The 25,572-nt window shown below is 44.7% G+C and overlaps 1 protein-coding gene and 1 long non-coding RNA gene across 2 annotated transcripts in view; both read right to left on the bottom strand.

Moving 5' to 3' along the window:
• The window catches only part of LOC124651440, an 8,081-nt gene extending 6,645 nt beyond the window's left edge, over nucleotides 1–1,436 (bottom strand). Inside the window, exon 1 of the long non-coding RNA XR_006987406.1 lies at nucleotides 930–1,436. This is a non-coding gene — a long non-coding RNA (uncharacterized LOC124651440). The remainder of the gene's footprint in view (nucleotides 1–929) is intronic.
• An 11,096-nt stretch (nucleotides 1,437–12,532) lies between these two features.
• LOC124657956 (cytochrome P450 76M5-like) lies at nucleotides 12,533–14,682 on the bottom strand. Its single transcript, XM_047196417.1, has 2 exons — nucleotides 13,728–14,682; nucleotides 12,533–13,147 (listed from the first exon to the last, which is right to left on the bottom strand). The coding sequence occupies exons 1-2, from the start codon at nucleotides 14,622–14,624 to the stop codon at nucleotides 12,533–12,535; spliced, it is 1,512 nt and encodes a 503-aa protein (XP_047052373.1). The 5' UTR covers nucleotides 14,625–14,682.
• Between the last annotated feature and the right edge of the window lie 10,890 nt (nucleotides 14,683–25,572).

Raw genomic sequence — 25,572 nt, 5'->3', positions numbered from 1 at the left:
GCTCGATTTCCGAAGAAACCCTAGTTCTGTTGACCGCGCGGTCTACCCCTATGACTGCATAGCTTTCTCCGTGCGAGGGTTTACCAATGGACTTTTTTACTTGTTTTCTTTGTTTAGGACATATGTACATGTAAACCATAGGTTGGGCATACTTTACCATAAAATAGGCTCCGTTTGAGCCGTGGCGGGAGTTTCCACATACAGATCCTAGGGCGGGACCCCGCAGATCTACCCCTAGGGTAAGGGTTAGGGTTATAGTTAGGGTTAGCAATGTATGTGGAAACCCTAGGGTTAGGGTTAGAGTTAGAGTTAGGGTTAGAGTTAGCGTTAGCAATGTATGTGGAAACCCTAGGGTTAGGGTTAGGGTTAGGGCTAGAGTTAGGGTTAGGGTTAGAGTTAGGGTTAGGGTTAGAGTTAGGGTTAGGGAATTCTTAAAAAATAGAACCATTTTTTACATAATGCATACTAGTAAATAAATAATAGAAACATAATATAAAGTAATATGAGAGAGAGAAAAAAGGAAAAAATAAAAAAAAAATCTATATGCCGAGGGTGGCCGTCGGCATAGGGTGGCCATGCCCTATGCCGAGGGTAGCCCTCGGCGTCTGTCTGACGCCGTGAGAGGGCGGTGACGGTGCGGGTGCGAGGGGAGGTGATGGAGACCTCTACGCCGAGGGCCGGGTAGACGCCGACGGCGGCCCTCGGCGTAGGAGCCTATACGCCGACGGTACCTAGACGCCGACGGTCGGCTTCCGGCGCTGCCCTGGCGAGGCCGTACGCCGACGGCCCCGATAAAATGCCCTCGGCGTAGGGTTTGGCCGTCGGCGTCTAGGCCCATTCCTGTAGTGTTGAGAGTTCTTCAGCTAACAACGCTAGTAATAAAAATCCAACAAAGGATAGAGGCACAATATTAATCGGTATGGTTGTACCAAGCAAAGTGGGCAGATACGATGGTCGAAGAGCAGCTCCAAACTGACGTTGCCATACGGATTACAGGCCGTCAGACAACATTGGATTGAAACTGTGAGCCTCATTTACGATTCGACGAACAGAGAGCCCAATACAGATAGGATCTTGTCAATTCACATATGGTAATCTTATCAAGGACCTTGCAAAGCAAAACGAATGTGTAGGTTGCCAAGAGTGGCAAGAAGTTAAGAGGCAGATCGGGAGATAAGAATTAGCACAAATAAGATTTAAGAGAAGCTTTGTAATGAAATCAGAGAACTAATTTTACCTTGGAGGTTTTGAGGGCACGAATTTTGCTGGATCTCTGGTAGCTTAAGATTGTAGTGAAGACAAAGATTCTGGAGGTTTCAGTGATCAGTATTCGTTCGCGGTGCCATGCAGTGAAGACTGAAGAGCATTAGCGGCTACATCAAGGAAATGAAAATACCCTCAGTCAGTGAACAACATAACCTGGAATTCGACACATTTGCTTGAAATACGACTGTTGTTCCTTCCAAATTTTGCAATATCTGCATGAACTTCTCGGGTTGCTCATGTGCAGTTATTTTCAGGGATAGTGGGGAGAGGAAGAGAGTACGCCGTCGTTTGATCTCTTAGACTCTTAGGTAGTTCATACAGAGAAGATGAAGGGTGACTGTAGTCCGTGGCGGTAGATATTCAATCGAGAAGAAATATTAATGTCATGTGTGCCGGCCGTTTCCTGCCACTTAATGAGCATCGTGGAACACTTTGGGCAAAAAAAAAATCGGTGAGCATCACCAAATAAGCTGAACTTCTCAACAGAAAAAACCAAAAAAAGCTAAATAGAATTGTTTTTGGCTGAGGTGGCGGAAGGAGATGGAAAGTTTTTGTGAGGTGGCAGGCTGCTGATGTGGACACCTTGCATGTCAAGAGAAATCATTTAGTGGGTTGCTCCTATTTAGTTATTATAGATACCTTTTGTAGATGCAGTTGTTCTTTTCTAGAGTGCGCATGTATGTATTTTTTATTACCTCCATTCGAAATGGCTTTATTTTAGAACGGATGCAATATTTTTTTACTCAATGTTTGGGGCTTAAGTCCTTCGCGGATATTAGTTTAACATGCATGCTTGTATTAGATTATTTTCTTTTGGTGCTTATTTGAGTCCACAGCGAACCAACAAAGATTTTTCTTATTCCAACTGAATCATTATCCTAGTATTAATAATTTGTACTCCCTGCAGGATTTTCTGCAAAAGTGCTGTGGATGAACCATCACAAACAGAGCCTCAATAGTAAAGATACTAAATGGCTTAGCAAAGTAGCTGACACACGATATCTTCTCTTTCTTAATAGATGGCCCCATTTTGCTGGTCTCACAGCGAGCCACGTCACCTGATTAACAATCCTCCCACGACTCACGCCACGCTTCCCTGGCTTACGACCGTAGTGGCTGTAACAGATCCTCCACCAACAAAGGCTGAACGGATGGATCGGAATTGGCCCGCTTCGATATGACATGGCCTGGGCTACGTTGGCCCGCTTAATACCGCTCCACATCCTCCAAGTTCGTTCGTCATACAAAAAAAAACAAATCCTATGTTCGTCTTCCTCCGCTATGCCCGACGCCTCACCTCCTCACCGAGACTGCCTGATAAATCTCACCATTGAACCTAATAAATCGGAGCATGTAAGGAGTAAAAACTGCTCAATGGAGTTACTCCGCCGCCGCCGTTTTCTCTAGCTTAAAAAGCACGTCCTATCGGCCTCCTTGCGCGGCCACCACGCCTAGCGGCCTCACCGCCTCCCCATCCTACTTTCCCCTTCGTTTTTTTGCAATCCCTAAATCTCTCAATACACCTTCCCAATCTGCAGGTTGATCTTCGGCTCCGGATTCTGTCTGCTCCTACCTCAGTCCCTCTGGATTTCCGCTCGAAGTTCTACATCTGCAAGATTTTGGTTGCTACTACCTCAGACCCTCCTGATTTCTTGGGATTTCTTCATGGTTTCTTGGGATTTCTTAAGAAATCTATAGAGGCTTATTTATACCATGTGAAGTGGATGTGATTCAAACAGACTTATTTTTGAGCATGCAAATATATCTGACTCAAATCTTTCTTCCCTTATGGCATTTTGTAGACATCAAGATGTGAGGTGCATCTGCTTACTCACTTAATAAAGCAGAACTGCATTTCGCCTGACTTTTCTTTTACTCTGTTGTTAATTTTGCATATTTATAGTTGCTCTGTTTTACTGTACAAAATTTCCATGACCCTAGGCCTGCTTGCACCTGGCTCACCCAAGCTTTCTTACCAGGACAAAGAAGAAGAGATTGAAGACATGCTTATGCTTTGCATCATGTCTACTGTATTATGTAGGCTTAATTTCCCAAGGGGCTCAAATTTGCAATGTAAGCTACTTTGCTGATCAGAAAACGAAAAAGTACACATTATGTTTGCTTATATCTATTGTTTGCAGCACGTGTAAGCTTTCTTCTATTATCTTCAATCTTCTCTTTGACGAAGGATCTTTTTAAGAGTAGAACCATTGATTATTTCTCTGCTCGCAGATTCCTGGACCCTGCTTCGATGCCACTTCGTTACTTATTCACTACGATGACATCCTCTGTGCCATTCACATCAGTTTAAAATTCCAATCCATGGATGTAGACAGCACGTCATCCTCCTTTAATTGCTTACTATCGTTTCAGGTTGATAAACTTTTTACCGACTTTGAAATAATGAAATGCGATGCATTGAATCAAAATTTTCATAAACCTAAAAAAAATATGAATTTTTAATCTATAAATCGCTAAAGATATCCCGCCGCAACGCGCGGGGTATCATCTAGTTTTGCTAATTGTTGCTATGAGGAGGACAAATATCTTTGTCTATAAAGCAGTCTGATGTGTATATATGCAATATAGAAATATTCCACCAACCAGCCAGCTGCATGAAATTGGTACTATATATAAGGGAGCCAAAACATTTTTATATCTTTGGCATTTCCTCCGATATGATATACGGAGTAGGTCATATAGCAACACGTATTTATTTGCATCATCGAGACTTCCCCCAAAACCAAAAAGTTGTATGGCAGCTATTCGGTGTTCGTTGAAACAATTGGGAATAAGAGGCTACAGGAAATACGTTGGGAGTTCACCCAGGAGAACCGATGTCTTTCACCAGAGCGTCCAGACAAAAAAACAATACTTTGTTTCAGGAAAGCGACAACATTGTAGTTGAAGGTTTGTGCAATGGTTTTTATTCTCAAAAGAAGATTATCCCCAGGGCTCTACAGTGATTGATGCACTTAGGAACAAGGATCTTTCCTAGGCTTTGATTGTTGCACCCCAATGGTGCCAACATGGGTGGAGATGGAGAAATGTTTATCATGCATGTTAAAATGGACGCTCATGAAACAATAATCCAAAATCTTTTTTTCGATAAAGGGTGTTTTATTATTTAAAGGGTTCTAAGGTGTGTTTGGTAGCCCGAGTCATTTGGAATTCACTTCCCCACTTGAGATATCTCATATCTCATCTCATACAAGCTGATCCGAGATTTTGTGGTGTATTTGTTGGCTCGTATGTGTTGAGAGAAGCTCAACTGGTACTCTGTTTGGTAGCCTCATAGGTGAGATTGGCCCAAAAACTAAGAAATAAGAGGTCCAAACTTTTACACAAAGCCCCTAAATAAAACAATAAAAAAATCAAGTCCTTATATACACAACACTGCTGGGAGCATCTTGGCCGGCGGTGGCGGGTTGTGGGGCGGCGACGGCGGTTGTTGAGCAACGCGGCAGGTGCCGGTGCGTCTCGTCGTCGGTGGTGGGCCAAAGGGCCCCTGCGTGAGCTCTTGGAGCAGCACGTGGGGGTCGTGGGAGGTGGCTCGAAGATTTAGGCGCGTCGTGGCAGCCGTGGGAGGCGGCGTGTCGGTCCAGCTCGTCCTAGCGGCGGTTGACAACTGTTGGCGGCGCATGGAGGCGGCCGTGGGAGGCCCTGTGTGGATTCAGGCGCATCGATCCAGCGCGTCCTGGCAGCGGTTGGCGGAGCAGGGAGGCGGTCCTTGGTCCTGCTCATGCTCGGCCGATGGGACAAGAGGACGTACTGGAGGGAGGCACAAGCGTGGTCCTTGCTCCCGCTCGGCCGACGGGAGAGGAGAAGACTAGAGCGTGGGAGGAAGATGGCCAGACGAGAGAGTGTGGTCAGCCTCGTCGAGTTGTGAAACTCGATTTGAGCTTCGCAAGCCGGCTTAGCTGAGAGCCCTTATTCGCACGTGGTTGGCAGTGCCCACTTGAACCGACCTGACCTACCAAACAACAAAATTTCAAAAAGTCTAGGTTGGGATGAAAATTTCTGTGTCCAACCAGCCTACCAAACACACCCTTAACAATCATGCGCAAACTCTGCATAACTATGATACACATATCAGTTCAAAAGTTTATATTAAAACTAAAGCAACGATAAAAGCCGACGCTACTCTGGTCCGTAAACGGTTGAATATAAACCGCCGTCCAGTATCGACAGTCAACCAGCAGTCCCCGTTCCGCGTCGCCGGAGCGCGCGGCTCCATCTTGCTATCGCCCATCTATAGGTCGGCAGCTGTCGGGAGCACACACAGGGGAGAGGAGCGGCTAGACAGGTGCGCACTCGGCAGCCCCTCGACGACATCGACGCCGCCACGCCTCTTTGCAACTGGTCTGCTGACGAAGTGACGAACACGGTGGATGAAGCATGTAGCAGGGAAAAACGGAGGCTGGATTGCGATGGTAAGCAGGAAGCGTACATGCTTTATGCTTCCTATCTTCTTTACTGATGCATAAGGTACCTACGCATTGTATGCTTCCAGGACCAGTTTCGTTACAACAAAAACTTTTTCCTATTCGTGGAAGAATGTCAGAAGCAAATTCTTTTGACATGCAAGCAAAACCTTGAATCGAAGTAAATAGAATATATATTTTTGAAACCGGCCTCAATCCATTAATTAAGAGGAAGTTTTTGACAAGATAGTCCAAACCAGAAACGAAAAACCGTTAAAATAAAATACAAGCGATTACTCTCCCGACATTATTTTACTCAAGCGTTTTGCGTCCGCACGAACCTATAACCTAGCTTCCTTCTTAACCGTATCAAGGATGACTAAATGAGGCTCGCGCAAGCTTGTTATGGAAGACCCGAGCATTGCGTTCATTCCAATTCTCCCAATTAACTTTTTAATAAGGGGGCGGCGCCCCAGCCTCTGCATCAATTGATGCACACGACTATTTCAATTATTAAAAAGTACGAGTAGATCATTCAATTATTACAGTCATGTATCAACTAAAGTCGATACAAACATCAACTAAAGAAAGATGAACAACAGAAGAAAGCTAAACATTTGCTATTCTCCTAGTATGCCGCCACCAAGAAGTCTGGAAATAAAAGTCCTATGCAACCGTTAGCCGGTTGCATCCAGTAGCCATAACCTTCCGCTGATTCTCTGGAAGAAGAAAAGCCCAAAGCTGGATCCAGTGCGTAGCTCGCCGAATAACCTGCAAAAAATTGGTATCCTTTTGTTTGTTAAACACAATATCATTTCTGCTTGTCCAAATTGACCAATATAAAGCGGAGACGCCAATACGAATCCTAGCCTTTTCACTTTTTGAAACCCCATTTAACCAATTACCGATCATATTAGTAATGTTTGTTGGGGGAGGAATATTATAAGACCAAAAATTCATACGCCAAACAATTTGAGCAAAAGAACAAGCAAGAAATAAGTGTTCAACCGTTTCATTGGAATCACAAAAAGAACATTTTGACATCCATTCCAATTTATTTTAGCAAGATTATCCTTAGTCAAAAGCACTTTGTTACTAAGGAACCATATGAAAATTTTAATTCTAAGAGGAATTTTCAACTTCCACAAGTAATTACGGAGTAATCTAATATGACCATTCATCAGGTCAAGGTAGAAAGATTTAACCGTAAACACTCCTGAATCAGTAAGATTCCTTACAAATCTATCCGGCTCATTAGAAAGATTAACCATGCTAACCGCTGACACAAGTGTAACCATTGATTCCACTTGTGATCGTTAAAACCTCTCCTAAAACAAATGTTAAGAGGTGATTGAGCAAGAACAGTTGCAACCAACACATCCTTATGCTGAACTATGTTATATAACGATGGATACTGCTGCGCAAGCGGGGTCTGTCCCAACCATACGTCTTCCCAAAAACGAACAGTTGAACCATTTTCCACCTTATACTGATCTCTACTAAAAAATCATCTTTAACTCTCATAGCCCTTTCCAAAAAGGCTGAGTCCGTAGGCCTAGCTTCAACCTATGCCAATGTTTTGTTTTTTAAATACTTATTATATAGAATATGTTGCCACATTCCTTCTTCGGTTAATTGACTAGTAGCGTGAGGATGGCGATGGTTTTGCGGTTTGGCGTAGAGCTGCCCGTCATGATACTCCACCAATGCTTTATGGAGAGACCCACCCATTGGGTTGGGTGTATGTTGGGGATGGCCAACCAATCGCGAATGGATCTCCAAAGACGGATGGTGTAGCGGCAATTGACAAAAAATGGCAAACAAATTCCGTCGTTTGTTTGGAAAGGGGCATAACCCTCAATTTTGCCAACCCCTCTTTTGGAGGTGATCTGCGATCCAGATTCGGTTTTGGGTTAGAAGCCATGCGAAGATTTTGGCCTTCGGGGTGGCCCAAGCTTTCGAGATGGTTTTGTGTAGCATGGAGGTGATGGAACCAAGGAATTGCACCTCATAGGACGACTTGGCTGAGTATTGTCCACTTGCCATGAGCTTCCACATAATCTCATCTTGAACCTCATCCCGAAGTTGCACATCTTGTACTTGAACCCAAAGGTCGACGAATTGTGACAATGTTGCATGATTTTTTTTCTCCCATCTTGATTTTTCCCACCCAAGGGCTAAGGCGCAAAGCTTGATTGACCATCCAATATTTTTTTGGGAGATTGTGAAGATGAGGGGTGCAATTTCTTTAGGTTTTCTACCATTAAGCCAAGGGGCCTCCCAAAAAGCCGTCTTGCACTTGTTTCCAATGGTGATGGAAGTGGCGGCGTAAAAGATGTTCGTGTCTTCCTCGGAACATGGGTTACCGTGGCCCTCCAAATTATTTGTTGAGTCCTTCCATTGAAGCCAAAGACATCGGAGGCGAAGAGCCGTCACAAACTTGTCCAAGTTCATTACCCCAAGCCCCCTGAGCTTCTTAGGGCGGCACACTGTTTCTCAGTTAACCTTGCATTTCGCCTCGGTAGTGGTTTTCTTGGCAGACCAAAGAAAGGCCATCTCGATTTTGTTGATGAAATTGATTGTTCCCAGCGGGACGACAAGAGGAGTTAGGTAGTAAAGAAATATTGATGCGATTGTACTACCAAGCAAACTTTGTTTCGATTCAGCCGAAATCAAATTTGTGTAGGATTTTATGTGGAAGCATGGCCTTAAAAGTTGCCTTCTTGTCTCTAAAGCAGTTTAACGTGCATAAATGTTTAGTACATAAATATCCCACCAACTGAGCAGTTGCACCCAGGATACCCAAGCAACTTTATATACTTCGTCATTGTGTCAATCAGTTTGTACACCAACATGTTTTTTTTTTTTTTTGGATCCACGACGCTGCGTCAAAGCTCCATCAGCAAAATCAACCAATTTTTCTTCTATCTGTTCTTTGTGGAAGCAAGTGGGAATGAGAGGCTACAGGAAAGACGTTGGCATTTCAAACCTAACAGCTTGTCTCTTCCACCGAAATCTCAAAACTTACAAATAAGGCCGGGCTTGTATTAGAGCCCACCGCTGCGGTAGCCAGTGGATGCTTCATAGTACTAGTCTATGGGACAGACCTTTTCGGCTTAGTCCTCGCCAGAATCGTCTTAAACTTCTCTACCCACAGAAACACGAATGAAGAGACGCTTTCGCAAAAAGGTAGTCTGATGAAAAATAAACAATACCCCTAAAAGAAATTTGTGGCGTTCCCCAGTTTGGACTGCCGAACAATATGCATTTTTGTCATAATTTTCATTTCAGCTGTAACATGACATCCACAATGGAACAATTTTACTTTGCTCGGAGCACAATGGAACTGGCAGAAGTTTCAGTGGTGTAACCATGTTTACAGATGTGTCAAATCTGTCTCTAGCATCCACATCGCACAGCTAGCTGCATCCCTTCGGGCAAACTTTATATATTCACATGCATCCAACATTGACACAAGGATTCTGGGACGGCCCTTCTCTCAGTTCTAACTTCTAAATGGCATAAAATCAATCATGTGCATTCCCTGGAAATCCATGTAAACCGAATGAACCTTTCCGGCACAGATTCATTGGGTTGCGTCCACGTCGCCGGGTCATGCATGATGGCCCGTAGATTTACGATCACCATGGTGCCTAGGGCACCATGAAACCCCCAACCTGGCTGCTAGTAACTTCGCATGGCATCAGTAGTGGGCTTGGCGGGTGATGACGCATAGTCGTCTCAGTAACCATGGTATTCGTCGTGGTCCAATCGTAGTAAATCGGCCATCATCCAATCCACCGATAGAAGTTTGTGTCTGTCCCTTCCATAAAGAGATCCTTTATTGAAAAAACCAAAGAGATCATAAACACACCAAATGTTTCATGTTAGTTCTGATTGTGTCGACTGCCAAGAAATCGCATTGGCTTATACTCTTTTGAAGCAGTTTAAACTTGTATCAACTACAATTCTAGCAACTTGCTATGCCATCTATTTGTTGTGTTATATTCTCATCTTTAGGTGTTCCTCTGAATAATTTATTTTTTCACGTAAGACAATTTTCAGATCTTCTTTGTCAGCCTTGTACTTATGTCTCATAGCGCGGATCCATCAGAAGCCAATGCATGATATATGTTATTGTCGGAGGGGCATAATCGACACTGAGATTTGCTAAGGCAGTTAAGCGAGCAACGGCTACATCTGCTGGGCATGATTAACGGCATCTATCCTAGCCGAGGTGTACATACACATAAGTTGTACAACGCCTCCAGAGTCCCTGCCACGGGCGTCGGACCATCCTGAAAACTCAATCATTATGCGTCTAGTCTATTTTAGCTACTTCTGGTACCTTTATATATTAGGATAGATTGCAGGATTTTGACTAAACATGTACGTAACTTTCCATTAATTACAAGTAAACAATATAAATTTATCGAAAGACATGGACCGGTGGCATATGATTGAGACACCTCACCAATAGGGTGAAGAACTCATCCCATAATCTGGTCATACTTTTATTCTATTGTGTCCCTTCTCAACTGTTGTCATGTTGGATTATGCGGTCACTTGTGGTTGTCGTTTTCTCATGTGCAAGTCGGTCGCCTAAAGTGAACAGATTATGCAATAGAAATTGTTTAATTAAGGATGATCAGCTATATAAACGCGGAATTCACGATCATCAAGACTCAAAGAAGAAGAGAAAACGTATAGACCAACATGTTTCTAGCCTCTTGGATGTATGACCTGGGCCGCGACATTTATTTTAAGATGGTTGACAATTTTCACGGATACATTTTGTAATTCAAGGTGAAGAAGGATGTACCAAAGCAAGCTTCTCTAGTTGGATGGCGGAGGTTTTACCTTTGGACCCTTTCCCCATTGTCTAGTTGAAGAACATCAAGTGTTTGAAATTTTTATGTAACTTTCCTATGATGTAACATGCGCTAGATATGTATTTCTACAACTATGATATGAAAAAATCAGGATAGAAGATTAGTTCAATGACAAATGTATACATAAACATATTTGCAGGATCACAGAATAATTGTAGACGGTTGTTTAATCCCATGTGAACATGCGCTAGCAATTTTTGTTGATGTTGTTGTTGTGCCTTGATACAACGAAGGAATCAAATAAAAAACTTTGTCTCAAAAACGGAAAATCGGAAGTGAACCTTGTAACGTGTTTAATGAAGTATTTATTTGGTACACGAAGTTGCTTAATGACATATGTAGTTGATGGGCATATCCAAATTGGAGAATGACATATAATTGCTTTAAAAAGATCGGAGAATCAATCAACCAATCAAGATAGGGACATGATCTTGAAGTTTCATGTATCTGAGCTATGAATCCACAAAGATCTATTTGGTAATTTGAAGAATAAAATCACAATAACCCGACTAAGGTGGATGAGTTATGAAATTGTATATTTGTGTCAAATTTGTCATAATACTTTCTAATACCAGTTTCTCCTAAAATTATACAATATTGACATGTGGAAGTTCTCTTTTCATAATTATATGTTCTAAACGTTCATGTCCACACCGTTGTATGAGCAATTAAATGAAGCCACCATTCAGTAAGACAAGCACTACAGGAAACACACGACAAAGCCCCAATTCCACCCGGCAAATTGTTTGCCATGAACAGGACCACGACAAATCCTACCGGCAAAGCACCTTCCCTAAACGGGGATTTGCCTAGATCATTCCATCGAGGCTCATGGCAAAGGTTTGCCGAGAGTGAAGCTTAAGTTGTCGGCAAATAAAAGGTGGAAAACGGACGAGGGACGATGTGGCATCCCTTATAGGTGGAACCCACCACATAGGTTTGTAGTGAGCCTATGTAAAAACCATCGGAAAAAAACTGAATGTAGGCCCTTTGCCATAAACTCTTCTTATGTTGTCGAAAAATTGTTTGAACCATTGTCCTGAGGGTAGCCTGGCTATCGGCAAAGCTCTTCTATGGAATTCGTTGTCAGCCATTTGCCACGAAATTTGGTGACGCTCTTAGAAAATTACACAAACCTTTGCTTTCAGGATTTACGCCGCTGTCGGCAGAGGTCACATTCTTTGATGTGAGCCATTTTTAGTCGCTCGGCACAAATATCTCATACCAATAGCACCGAAAATGGTAGATATTGTAGGCTAGCGACCATAGTGACTCTGGGCAGAGATTTGTATTGGGTGGGTGTGGGTTGGGTGCGGAGTGGGGGCAGTAAAACCAAAACTGGTGAAAAGAGATGGCGGGGAAATGTAGGGAACGAAAAAAGTTTGGGACGGTAGTGTCAGCAATTTATGTGTGCTTATTTTATGCTATCGCCAAGGAACGTAGTTTGGTGTGAGCCAGCTCTTAATCTCATGGCAAAACTAGATAGTGGGCTCCGGTGGCAACAAATTTCGGTGTACCTTTTTGCTGATGGTAGCGCGGTTTCAACTTTGTTTGATGCGGCGGGATAGTACACGTGTCTTCCATCTTTTCCGTGTGGTTTTTGTCGTCGTGTGCTCTTTTGGGCATTTTTCCGTGTGTTTTGGTTTTCTGTGTGTCTTTTCACAGTTCGCCAGACATTTATCTTTTGCCGACAGGGTTTTGGCGGCCTATATGTAAAGAGTGCTTTGCCGTGTGTCCAAGGGATTGATCCCGGCAAAAGCAAAGGGCACACGGCAGATTACCTGTCTTTTGTAGGACCGTTGCCAATTCTGAATTTCCAAAGGATATGCTTATTTGTTATAATTTTCATTTTACCTATAGCATAAGCACTTTACACCACTCTAGATAGATATATATGTAGCACTATTTGACTTTGCTCGGAGCTGCGTACTTAACCACATGGATGCATCACTACCACAATGGCACTGGGATAGCCTTAAGCGGTGTAACCATGTTTAAAGATGTGCCAAACCTGTCCCTAATATCCACATCGCATGGCCGCATTCCTTCGGGCAGCCTCCACTCGAATGCATGTAGCAAAGACGCGAGGATCAACATCACAGATCTCGTCGCCATCGGCATCCCAGGGCACGCCCTTCTCCCTGCTCCGAACGGCATGAACTCGAACCTGTCCATGCCCCGGAAATCCACGTCCACCTTAATGAACCTTTCCGGCACAAATTCCTCTGGATTCGTCCATGTCGCCGGGTCGCGCATGATGGCCCATAGGTTAATGATTACCATGGCGCACTTCGGCACTGCGAAACCGCCAACCTCCGCGCCTTCTGCCATGGCCTTGCGCGGCATCAGTAGCGGGCTTGGCGGGTGATGGCGCATAGTCTCCATAACCACGGTGTGGAGGTAGGGCAGGCTGCTGATGTCGGATTCGTCGGGATGCTGCTTTGAACCGAGGACTTCCTCCAGCTCGGAGCGGACTTTCGACATGATCGCAGGTTGTCGTAGTAGCTCAGCCATCGTCCATTCCACCGTTAGAGAGTTGGTATCTGTCCCTGCCACAAAGAGATCCTGGCCACACGAAATATTTCATGTTAATTCATATTTGTGTCGGTGTCAAGAGATTTTAATAAGATCAGTTTTCCCTATATGTGTGTTAGTGTGATTGGAACTTCTATCTACGACTACTATTCTAGCACCCAGCTGTGCCATGTGTTTATTATATTATTCCTTTGAATAATTCAACTTTTAGTAAGACAATTTCTTGAGATCTTCTTAGTCAGCTCTGTATGCTTATCCTCTAGTGCGGCTTCAATGAGAAGTCAAAGCCTCATAACCATTTTGGGGGTCATCTTTTATAGGGAAACATGGCCTGGTTGTTTCTGATTGAGATACCTTATCAATTGGACGAATAGCTCATCACATGATCTAGTCCTACATCTATTCTTATTTTTTTGGTCCCTTCTCAGGTGAAGTCCTTACTCAAGAAGTCAGGATAAATTAGTGCATGTGAATCTTGGTCGACTCGCAAAGAGCAAATTATGAAATAGCAAATCTTTAGTTGAGGATAAGGTTCAGACTTCAGAGTTACTCCACTTTTTTCTGAATACTAAGGTCTAAGGGTTAATATGCAGGGACCGATCATACATGCCAAAAGAAAGGACTTGATTGTCTGAATGCTGAGCTGATCCGTGGAGTGGAGCTGCAGCAGCACATCTAGGAAATCCTCCTTCCTTTCGCCTCCAGCGTTGAGACGACGTTTGATTATCGGGTCAAAGAAGTCGAAGAACCTGGTGATACGCTTGGCGGTCCGCCGCCGGCGACCCTGCAAGTCCAGCGAGGTGAGCGCCGGGAAGAGGTCCGACAGGTTGGGCTTGGTGAGCTCGTCAAGGATGTCCCTGATCATCGTCTCCAGCTCCTGCACCTGGCCGACGTCCGAGGTCAGGTCGGCCACGTCCTGGGAGAGCAGCACGTTGGACACGAGGTTGAGCATCCCGGACCGCACGACGCGGCCGACGTGCACGGCCTCGCCGGCGTGACCGCGGAGGAAGCCGACCAGCTCCCTCACCTTGGCCTCCCGCACGGCCCGCGTGGCCTCGAGGCCGTGCGGGGAGAAGAGGTGGGTGGTGGACAGGGCGCGGAGGCGCCTCCAGAGCGGGCTGGTGGACGGCAGCCAGATGAAGGAGTGCTCGTGGTTGCCGAGCGCGCGCGCGGCGTCGGTGACGGAAGGCGCCGACAGGATCTGGTCGTGCCTCTGCAGGACGTCGCGGGCGCACGCGGCGGAGGAGGCGACGACGCAGGTGGTGGCGCCGAGCTTCAAGGAGAAGACGGGGCCGTGTACTCCGGCGAGCCTTGCCAGGGCGTGGTGCAGCTCGCCTTGGAGGTGGAAGATGTTGCCGAGGAGAGGGATGGGTGTCGGTCCCGGCGGCAGCCGCGAGTTGGTCGAGCTACCCTGCGATCTGTCTTGGCCTGAATAGCAGACCTTGTAGAAGACGAAAGTGGCGACTGAGATGCAGAGAAGCCATGGTATGGTACTTGGAGCTTCCATTATTTCCGATTCCTATGATCTGCGATGGGTGTAGGGATCTTATGTAGTCGCGCGACTGTGATGACCATTAACCAATGGCAATGAGCATTAGAGGAAGGTCACATGCACATAATTTATTTTATCACCGACGGATTTCTAAACTGTTTCGTTTGCGTCCGTGATGACTACCGTCTAAGACTTATTCTGCATGCTACGAGGAGTTGACGACGATCGCACGGGACATGGCTCTAGCTTCACGGGAAACGGGATGCAGAAAATGAATTCATGCAGAGGAGTCGACAGCAAACCTTGTGTCACGATTGACTAGATAAGTAGATAAAGGCCATCTCCAATGGGCAACCCAAACGAACGTCGGAGCGACCGCTTTGCTACCACGCGATCGAAAAATACGCGTGTATCTAAGCCCAGCGGCTGACGTATAGTGACCGGTCAGTCCGCGGAGACGTAAACGCGGCCTAAATATGTGGCTCGGATGAGTCTCGGCAAACGCTGCGAGGTCGGACCGGGTGTCCGCTCGTTTCTCCCACGGGCCCGCTCGGCCGCGACCTATGTCGATGCGTCTTCTCAAGCGAGTCAGGCATCGCTTTGGCAGTCCGCGCTACATTAGTGGCGATGCCTCGCCTGCCGAGCGACCGCCGCTAACCTCCGCCAATGAAGTTATGGCGATGCCACGCGTGCCACGCCCCACATCAACCTCCGGCGTATATAAAGAGGGGCGCGCGCTCGGCTGCCTCATCATCTCCTCCACACAAACCCTAGCCACCAGAACCTCCACTGTAGCGCCGCCCCCCACCCCCCTCCCACCCCACAAACCCGCTAGGGAATCCATGCCCGGTCTAGCTGGCCGACGAGGCGGTCGAGGCCGCGGCAGGGGCTATCACCCACCGTTCGTCGTCGCCGTCGTCGTCTTCGCAGGAGGCGAGCTCCTTCGAGTTCATCCTCTGCATTGACGAGGACCCCCTCGCCATCAAGCGGCTGCCGGACAAGTTCGCCGAGTTTGTCGATGGCGCCTGATGTCTACGGGTGCTTCTATTCTTGTAGACAGTGTTGGGCCTCCAAGAGCAGAGGTTTGTAGAACAGCAACAAGTTTCCCTTAGGTGGATCACCCAAGGTTTATCGAACTCAGGGAGGAAGAGGTCAAAGATATCCCTCTCATGCAACCCTGCAACCACAAAGCAAGAAGTCTCTTGTGTCCCCAACACACCTAATAGGTGCACTAGTTCGGCGAAGAGATAGTGAAATGTGACACCCCGAAACCGGTACCATGAGGATTCCAACGATCCCGCCGAAATCCGCACGATATCGATTCTGAGACGCCCTCCGACACGACGTGCGCGACGAATCACACACGTGATGTGATACGTCTCCGACGTATCGATAATTTCTTATGTTCTATGCCATATTATTGATGATACCTACATGTTTTATGCACACTTTATATCATATTCGTGCATTTTCTGGAACTAACCTATTAACAAGATGCCGAAGTGCCGATTCTTGTTTTCTGCTGTTTTTGGTTTCAGAAATCCTAGTAACGAAATATTCTCGGAATTGGACGAAACAAATACCCGGGGGCCTATTTCGCCACGAACCTTCCGGAAGACCGAAGAGCATACGAAGTGGGGCCACGAGGTGGCCGGACCACATGGCGGCGCGGCCAAGGGGGGCCCGCGCCGCCCGTGGTGTGGGCCCCTCGTCGGCGCCCGACTCGCCCTTCCGCCTACTTAAAGCCTCCGTCGCGAAACCCCCGATGCGAAAAACCACGATACGGAAAACCTTCCGGAGCCGCCGCCATCGCGAAGCCAAGATCCGGGGGACGGGAGTCTCGTTCCGGCACCCTGCCGGAGCGGGGAAGTGCCCCGGAAGGCTTCTCCATCGACACCGCTGCCATCTCCACCGCCATCTTCATCACCGCTGCTGCTCCCATGAGGAGGGAGTAGTTCTCCATCGAGGCTCGGGGCTGTACCGGTAGCTATGTGGTTCATCTCTCTCCTATGTACTTCAATACAATAATCTCATGAGCTGCCTTACATGATTGAGATTCATATGATGATGCTTGTAATCTAGATGTCATTGTGCTAGTCAAGTGAGTTTTACTTATGTGATCTCCGGAGACTCCTTGTCCCACGTGTGTAAAGGTGACAAGTGTGTGCACCGTGTGGGTCTCTTAGGCTATATTTCACAGAATACTTACTCACCGTTATGAATGGCGTAGTGAAGTGCTTATTTATATCTCTTTATGATTGCAATGTGTTTTGTATCACAATTTATCTATGTGCTACTCTAGCAATGTTATTAAAGTAGTTTTATTCCTCCTGCACGGTGTAATGGTGACAGTGTGTGCATCCGTGTTAGTACTTGGCATATGCTATGATCATGATCTCTTGTAGATTGCGGAGTTAATTATCATTATGATTGTATTGATATGATCTATTCCTCCTACGTGGCGTGAAGGTGACGAGTGTGCATGCTATGTTAGTACTTGGTTTAGTCGTGTTGATCTTTCTTGCACTCTAAGGTTATTTAAATATGAACATTGAATTGTGGAGCTTGTTAACTCCGGCATTGAGGGTTCGTGTAATCCTACGCAATGTGTTCATCATCCAACAAGAGTGTAGAGTATGCATTTATCTATTCTGTTATGTGATCAATGTTGAGAGTGTCCACTAGTGAAAGTCTAATCCCTAGGCCTTGTTCCTAAATATCGCTATCGCTGCTTGTTTACTTGTTTTACTGTGTTACTACCGCTGCGTTACTACCGCTTGTTACTTGTCCCGGGCAAAGCACTTTTCCGGTGTCGTTGCTACTACTTATTCATACCACCTGTATTTCACTATCTCTTCGCCGAACTAGTGCACCTATTAGGTGTGTTGGGGACACAAGAGACTTCTTGCTTTGTGGTTGCAGGGTTGCATGAGAGGGATATCTTTGACCTCTTCCTCCCCGAGTTCGATAAACCTTGGGTGATCCACTTAAGGGAAACTTGCTCGCTGTTTTACAAACCTCTGCTCTTGGAGGCCCAACACAAGTCTACAAGAATAGAAGCACCCGTAGACATCAAGCACTTTTCTGGCGCCGTTGCCGGGGAGGAAAGGTAAAAGGCACTCATACTCCGGTTCCATGTAACAGTACTTTTCTGGCGCCATTGTGTTTGTGCTCGAAGCTATTTCCTTTAGATCCTGCAATTGCATCTTTTTGTTTCTTGTTTACACTAGTTTGGCATAATGGACAACAATGAGCTTCTTATTCTATTTCCTGATTTAAAACATGGATTGTTTGATGCGAAAATTAAAAAACCTATGGAATCTTATTTGCATGCTGGTAGTAATATTAGTATGAACGCTTTGAACACCATTGTTGATAATAATATAGAAAGTTCTAAGCTTGGGGAAGCTGGTTTTCATGCTATTTTTAGTCCCCCAAGCATTGAGGAGAAAATTTTCTTTGATGATACTTTGCCTCCTATTTATGATGATTATAATGATAGTGGTCTTTTGGTGCCACCTACTATGGAGAGTAAATTTTGTTGTGATTATACTATGCCTCCTACACTTGATGAGAATAATAATGATAGCTACTTTGTTGAATTTGCTCCCACTATAATTAATAAGAATGACTATGCTTATGTTGGGAGTAGTAATAATTTTATGCATGAGACTCATGATAAGAATGCTTTATGTGATAGTTATATTGTTGAGTTTGCTCATGTTGCTACTGAAAGTTATTATGAGAGAGGAAAATATGGTTGTAGAAATTTTCATGTTACTAAAATGCCTCTCTATGTGCTGAAATTTTTGAAGCTACACTTGTTTTATCTTCCTATGCTTGTTACTTTGATCTTCATGAACTTGTTTATTTAAAAGATTCCTATGCATAGGAAGCATGTTAGACTTAAATGTGTTTTGAATTTGCCTCTTGATGCTCTCTTTTGCTTCAAATACTATTTCTTGCGAGTGCATCATTAAAACTGCTGTGCCCATCTTAACGGCTATAAAGAAAGAACTTCTTGGGAGATAACCCATGTGTTATTTTGCTACAGTACTTTGTTTTATATTTGTGTCTTGGAAGTTGTTTACTACTGTAGCAACCTCTCCTTATCTTAGTTTTGTGTTTTGTTGTACCAAGTAAAGTCGTTGATAGAAAGGTTGATACTAGATTTGGATTACTGCGCAGTTCCAGATTTCTTTGCTTGTCACGAATCTGGGTCTACCTCCCTGTAGGTAGCTCATAAAATTAAGCCAATTTACGTGCATGATCCTCAGATATGTACGCAACTTTCATTCAATTTGGGCATTTTCATTTGAGCAAGTCTGGTGGCCTAATAAAATCCATCTTTACGGACTGTTCTGTTTTGACAGATTCTGCCTTTTATTTCGCATTGCCTCTTTTGCTATGTTGGATGAATTTCTTTGATCCATTAATGTCCAGTAGCTTTATGCAATGTCCAGAAGTGTTAAGAATGATTGTGTCACCTCTGAACATGTGAATTTTTATTATGCACTAACCCTCTAATGAGTTGTTTCGAGTTTGGTGTGGAGGAAGTTTTCAAGGATCAAGAGAGGAGTATGATACAATATGATCAAGGAGAGTGAAAGCTCTAAGCTTGGGGATGCCCCGGTGGTTCACCCCTGCATATTCTAAGAAGACTCAAGCGTCTAAGCTTGGGGATGCCCAAGGCATCCCCTTCTTCATCGACAACATTATCAGGTTCCTCCCCGAAACTATATTTTTATTCCGTCACATCTTATGCACTTTGCTTGGAGCGTCGGTTTGTTTTTGTTTTTGTTTTGTTTGAATAAAATGGATCCTAGCATTCACTTTGTGGGAGAGAGACACGCTCCGCTGTAGCATATGGACAAGTATGTCCTTAGGCTCTACTCATAGTATTCATGGCGAAGTTTCTTCTTCGTTAAATTGTTATATGGTTGGAATTGGAAAATGCTACATGTAGTAATTCTAAAATGTCTTGGATAATTTGATACTTGGTAATTGGTGTGCTCATGTTTAAGCTCTTGCATCATATACTTTGCACCCATTAATGAAGAAACACTTAGAGCTTGCTAATTTGGTTTGCATATTTGGTTTCTCTAGAGTCTAGATAACATCTAGTATTGAGTTTTGAACAACAAGGAAGACGGTGTAGAGTCTTATAATGTTTACAATATGTCTTTTATGTGAGTTTTGCTGCACCGTTCATCCTTGTGTTTGTTTCAAATAACCTTGCTAGCCTAAACCTTGTATCGAGAGGGAATACTTCTCATGCATCCAAAATCCTTGAGCCAACCACTATGCCATTTGTGTCCACCATACCTACCTACTACATGGTATTTATCCGCCATTCCAAAGTAAATTGCTTGAGTGCTACCTTTAAAATTCCATCATTCACCTTTGCAATATATAGCTCATGGGACAAATAGCTTAAAAACTATTGTGGTATTGAATATGTACTTATGCACTTTATCTCTTATTAAGTTGCTTGTTGTGCGATAACCATGTTTACGGGGACGCCATCAACTATTCTTTGTTGAATATCATGTGAGTTTCTATGCATGTCCGTCTTGTCCGAAGTAAGAGAGATCTACCACCTTAATGGTTGGAGCATGCATATTGTTAGAGAAGAACATTGGGCCGCTAACTAAAGCCATGATTCATGGTGGAAGTTTCAGTTTTGGACATATATCCTCAATCTCATATGAGAATAATAATTGTTGCCACATGCTTATGCATTAAAGAGGAGTCCAATATCTGTTGTCCATGTTGTCCCGGTATGGATGTCTAAGTTGAGAATAATCAAAAGCGAGAAATCCAAAATGCGAGCTTTCTCCTTAGACCTTTGTACAGGCGGCATGGAGGTACCCCATTGTGATACTTGGTTAAAACATGTGTATTGCGATGATCCGGTAGTACAAGCTAATTAGGACAAGGTGCGGGCACTATTAGTATACTATGCATGAGGCTTGCAACTTGTAAGATATAATTTACATGATACATATGCTTTATTACTACCGTTGACAAAATTGTTTCATGTTTTCAAAATAAAAGCTCTAGCACAAATATAGCAATCGATGCTTTCCTCTTTGAAGGACCATTCTTTTACTTTTATGTTGAGTCGGTTCACCTATCTCTCTCCACCTCAAGAAGGAAACACTTGTGGGAGCTGGGCGTTGATTCCTACATACTTGCATATTGCACTTGTTATATTAATCTATGTTGACAATTATCCATGAGATATACATGTTACAAGTTGAAAGCAACCGCTGAAACTTAATCTTCCTTCGTGTTGCTTCAATACCTTTACTTTGATTTATTGCTTTATGAGTTAACTCTTATGCAAGACTTATTGATACTTGTCTTAAAGTACTATTCATGAAAAGTCTTTGCTTTATGATTCACTTGTTTACTCATGTCATTACCATTGTTTTGATCGCTGCATCCACTACATATGTTTACAAATAGTATGATCAAGGTTATGATGGCATGTCACTTCAGAAATTATCCTTGTTATCGTTTTACCTGCTCGGGACGAGCGAGAACTAAGCTTGGGGATGCTTGATACGTCTCCGACGTATCGATAATTTCTTATGTTCTATGCCATATTATTGATGATACCTACATGTTTTATGCACACTTTATGTCATATTCGTGCATTTTACGGAACTAACCTATTAACAAGATGCCGAAGTGCCGGTTCTCGTTTTCTACGCTGTTTTTGGTTTCAGAAATCCTAGTAACGAAATATTCTCGGAATTGGACGAAACAAAGACCCGGGGGCCTATTTCGCCACGAACCTTCCGAGAAGACCGAAGAGCATACGAAGTGGGGCCACGAGGTGGCCAGACCACATGGCGGCGCGGCCAAGGGGGGGCCCGCGCCGCCCTGTGGTGTGGGCCCCTCGTCAGCCCCCCGACTCTGCCCTTCCACCTACTTAAAGCCTCCGTCGCGAAACCCCTGATGCGAAAAACCACGATACGGAAAACCTTCCAGAGCCGCCGCCATCGCGAAGCCAAGATCTGGGGGACAGGAGTCTCTGTTCCGGCACCCTGCCGGAGCGGGGAAGTGCCCCGGAAGGCTTCTCCATCGACACCGCTGCCATCTCCACCGCCATCTTCATCACCGCTGCTTGCTCCCATGAGGAGGGAGTAGTTCTCCATCGAGGCTCGGGGCTGTACCGGTAGCTATGTGGTTCATCTCTCTCCTATGTACTTCAATACAATAATCTCATGAGCTGCCTTACATGATTGAGATTCATATGATGATGCTTGTAATCTAGATGTCATTGTGCTAGTCAAGTGAGTTTTACTTATGTGATCTCCAGGAGACTCCTTGTCCCACGTGTGTAAAGGTGACGAGTGTGTGCACCGTGTGGGTCTCTTAGGCTATATTTCACAGAATACTTACTCACTGTTATGAATGGCGTAGTGAAGTGCTTATTTATATCTCTTTATGATTGCAATGTGTTTTGTATCACAATTTATCTATGTGCTACTCTAGCAATGTTATTAAAGTAGTTTTATTCCTCCTGCACGGTGTAATGGTGACAGTGTGTGCATCCGTGTTAGTACTTGGCATATGCTATGATCATGATCTCTTGTAGATTGTGGAGTTAATTATCATTATGATTGTATTGATATGATCTATTCCTCCTACGTGGCGTGAAGGTGACGAGTGTGCATGCTATGTTAGTACTTGGTTTAGTCGTGTTGATCTTTCTTGCACTCTAAGGTTATTTAAATATGAACATTGAATTGTGGAGCTTCTTAACTCCGGCATTGAGGGTTCGTGTAATCCTACGCAATGTGTTCATCATCCAACAAGAGTGTAGAGTATGCATTTATCTATTCTGTTATGTGATCAATGTTGAGAGTGTCCACTAGTGAAAGTCTAATCCCTAGGCCTTGTTCCTAAATATCGCTATCGCTGCTTGTTTCTTGTTTTCTTTGCGTTACTACTGCTGCGTTACTACTCGCTTGTTACTTGTCCTGGGCAAAGCACTTTTCCGGTGCCGTTGCTACTACTTATTCATACCACCTGTATTTCACTATCTCTTCGCCGAACTAGTGCACCTATTAGGTGTGTTGGGGACACAAGAGACTTCTTGCTTTGTGGTTGCGGGGTTGCATGAGAGGGATATCTTTGACCTCTTCCTCCCTGAGTTCGATAAACCTTGGGTGATCCACTTAAGGGAAACTTGCTGCTGTTCTACAAACCTCTGCTCTTGGAGGCCCAACACTGTCTACAAGAATAGAAGCACCCGTAGACATCATGATGCCAGAGGAATTAACACGAGCGGTAACATTACAACAGGATTACAATAGAGCCCACAAGATACATATATTACAACAACGACTCCAACGAGTCAAGATACAAATATACAATACAAAGATCCAAATCATACGAGAAGATCGAATACGTCCGAGTACGGACAAGATACAGATTGGACTAAGAGTCCTGAAGATAACCAGTGGCGTCCATAACCCTGCCCAGGCCAAGCCGGAAGGGTAACCTTGCTAACGTCGTCATCTTGTACCTGTCAAAGTCGGGCCATCGGTTGCCGACAAGAGGGAGGCGCATCCGCCGGTGCCCTCGGAACGGCGGGGGACGCAGTGGAGCGGCGGCGCCATGGTGAGGACGATGGTGCCAGTGGGGTTTTCGTCTGCCTGTTTCCTTTGGTGGGGAGAAGGAAGGTGGAGGGAAAAGAGAGTGGGAGTGGCGGCGGCAGAAGGGTAGAGGGGCTAGGGTTTCTGCGGGCTCGAGAGGGATTAAAAGGGGAGGGGAGAGCATGTGCCCGTGGTGGTGCGGTGGTGGTTGAAAAGGTGGGGAGAACGAGCTCACGCTGTCTGCGTGAGGAAGAAAGAAGGCGACAAGGGACATACCCTTTCGGTGGAGAAGGGTAGCTCGGGCTGAGCTGGGCCACACTGGAGAAGGGAAGAGAGGCCTAGCTGGGCTGCTCGAGCCATGAAGAACCAGAGGGAGAAATTGGGCCATCGGGGTGGAGGAGGAGAGATGGGCCAGAGAGGGAGGAAGGCCTGGAGAGGTTAGGGGCTTGAGGTTTTCCTTTTCTCTTTTTATTTTAAAACTGTTTTGCAAAATGGTTTGAAACCTTCTCAAACAAAACTTATAATTTTGAATACAGAGAGGAAGAGAGGGGGGAATAATTTGCAAGCATTGCCAAACATTTTTATACCAAAATAAAAATAGTTTGTTTGTTAGGGTTTTGTTAAAAGAAAGGGAAGGGAAGGTTTTATTCAACCATATGAGAGGGAAAAGAAAATAGTTTAGGTTTATAAAATAATTTTATTTGGTGAGAAAATGCATGTATGATATGATGCATGATGCATGATGATGCACAAAAGAAAAACAACAAACAAATCTAGTAGGGGTATTACCCAGGGCCGTTACATGAAATACAAGTGGTATGAATGAATATGAGCAGTAGTAACGGCGCCAGAAAAGTGCTTGCTGGCGTGCAGTTGATGGTAGTAAAATTGCAGGAAGTATAGATGCAGTAAAACAGTAAACAAACAGCGATAGCAGTATTTAGGAACAAAGCCTAGGGATCATACTTTCACTAGTGTACACTCTCAACATTGATCACATAACGAGAATAAATAGATAGATGCTAGACTCTACACCCTCTTGTTGGATGATGAACACCACTAACTGTGTAGGATTACACGAACCCTCAATGCCGGAGTTAACAAGCTCCACAATATTCAATGTTCATATTTAAATAACCTTAGAGTGCATAACGGATTAACATAACCAAACCAAGTACTAACATAGCATGCACACTATCACCTTCACACTACGAAAGGAGGAATAGATCACATCAATACTATCATAGCAATAGTTAACTTCATAATCTACAAGAGATCACAATCATAGCCTACGCCAAGTACTACACGATGCACACACTTGTCACCATTACACCGTGCGGGAGGAATAAACTACTTTAATAACATCACTAGAGTAGCACACGGATAAATTGTGATACAAAACACATTGCAATCATAAAGAGATATAAATAAGCACTTCACTATGCCATTCATAACAGCGAATAAGTATTCTGTGAAATATAGCCTAAGAGACCCACACGGTGCACACACTTGTCACCTTTACACACGTGGGACAAGGAGTCTCCGGAGATCACATAAGTAAAACCCACTTGACTAGCATAATGACATCTAGATTACAAGCATCATCATATGAATCTCAATCATGTAAGGCAGCTCATGAGATTATTGTATTGAAGCACATAGGAGAGAGATTAACCACATAGCTACCGGTACAACCCCGAGCCTCGATGGAGAACTACTCCCTCCTCATGGGAGACGAGCAGCGTTGATGGAGATGGCGGTGGTGTCGATGGAGGAGCCTTCCGGGGGCACTTCCCCGTCCCGGCGGCGTGCGGGAACGGAGACTCCTGTCCCCCGGATCTTGGCTTCGCGATGGCGGCGGCTGCTGGAAGGTTTCTCGTACCGTGGCTTTTCCGTCTCGATGTTTTAGGTCAGGGACCTTTATATAGGCGAAGAGGCGGCGTCGGAAGGTCAACGAGGCGACGACACAACAGGGGGGCGCGGCCCCCCCTCTGGCCGCGCCGGGCTGTTGTCTGGGGCCCACAGGGCCCTCCTCTAGCGGCTCTCGGGTGTTCTGGAAGCTTCGTGGAAAAATAGGACCCTGGGCGTTGATTTCGTCCAATTCCGAGAATATTTCTTTACTAGGATTTCTGAAACCAAAAACAGCAGAAAACGACAGCGGCTCTTCGTCATCTCGTTAATAGGTTAGTGCCGGAAAATGCATAAATACGACATATAATGTGTATAAAACATGTAGATATCATCAATAATGTGGCATGGAACATAAGAAATTATCGATACGTCGGAGACGTATCGGCATCCCCAAGCTTAGTTTACGCTCGTCCCGAGCGAGTAAACGATAACAAAGATAA

This window comes from Lolium rigidum, chromosome 5 (assembly GCF_022539505.1).
Source record: "Lolium rigidum isolate FL_2022 chromosome 5, APGP_CSIRO_Lrig_0.1, whole genome shotgun sequence".
Classification (NCBI taxonomy): Eukaryota; Viridiplantae; Streptophyta; class Magnoliopsida; order Poales; family Poaceae; genus Lolium; species Lolium rigidum.
Note: the sequence above shows the minus strand (reverse complement) of the source record. Positions and strands in the feature narration are given on the sequence as shown.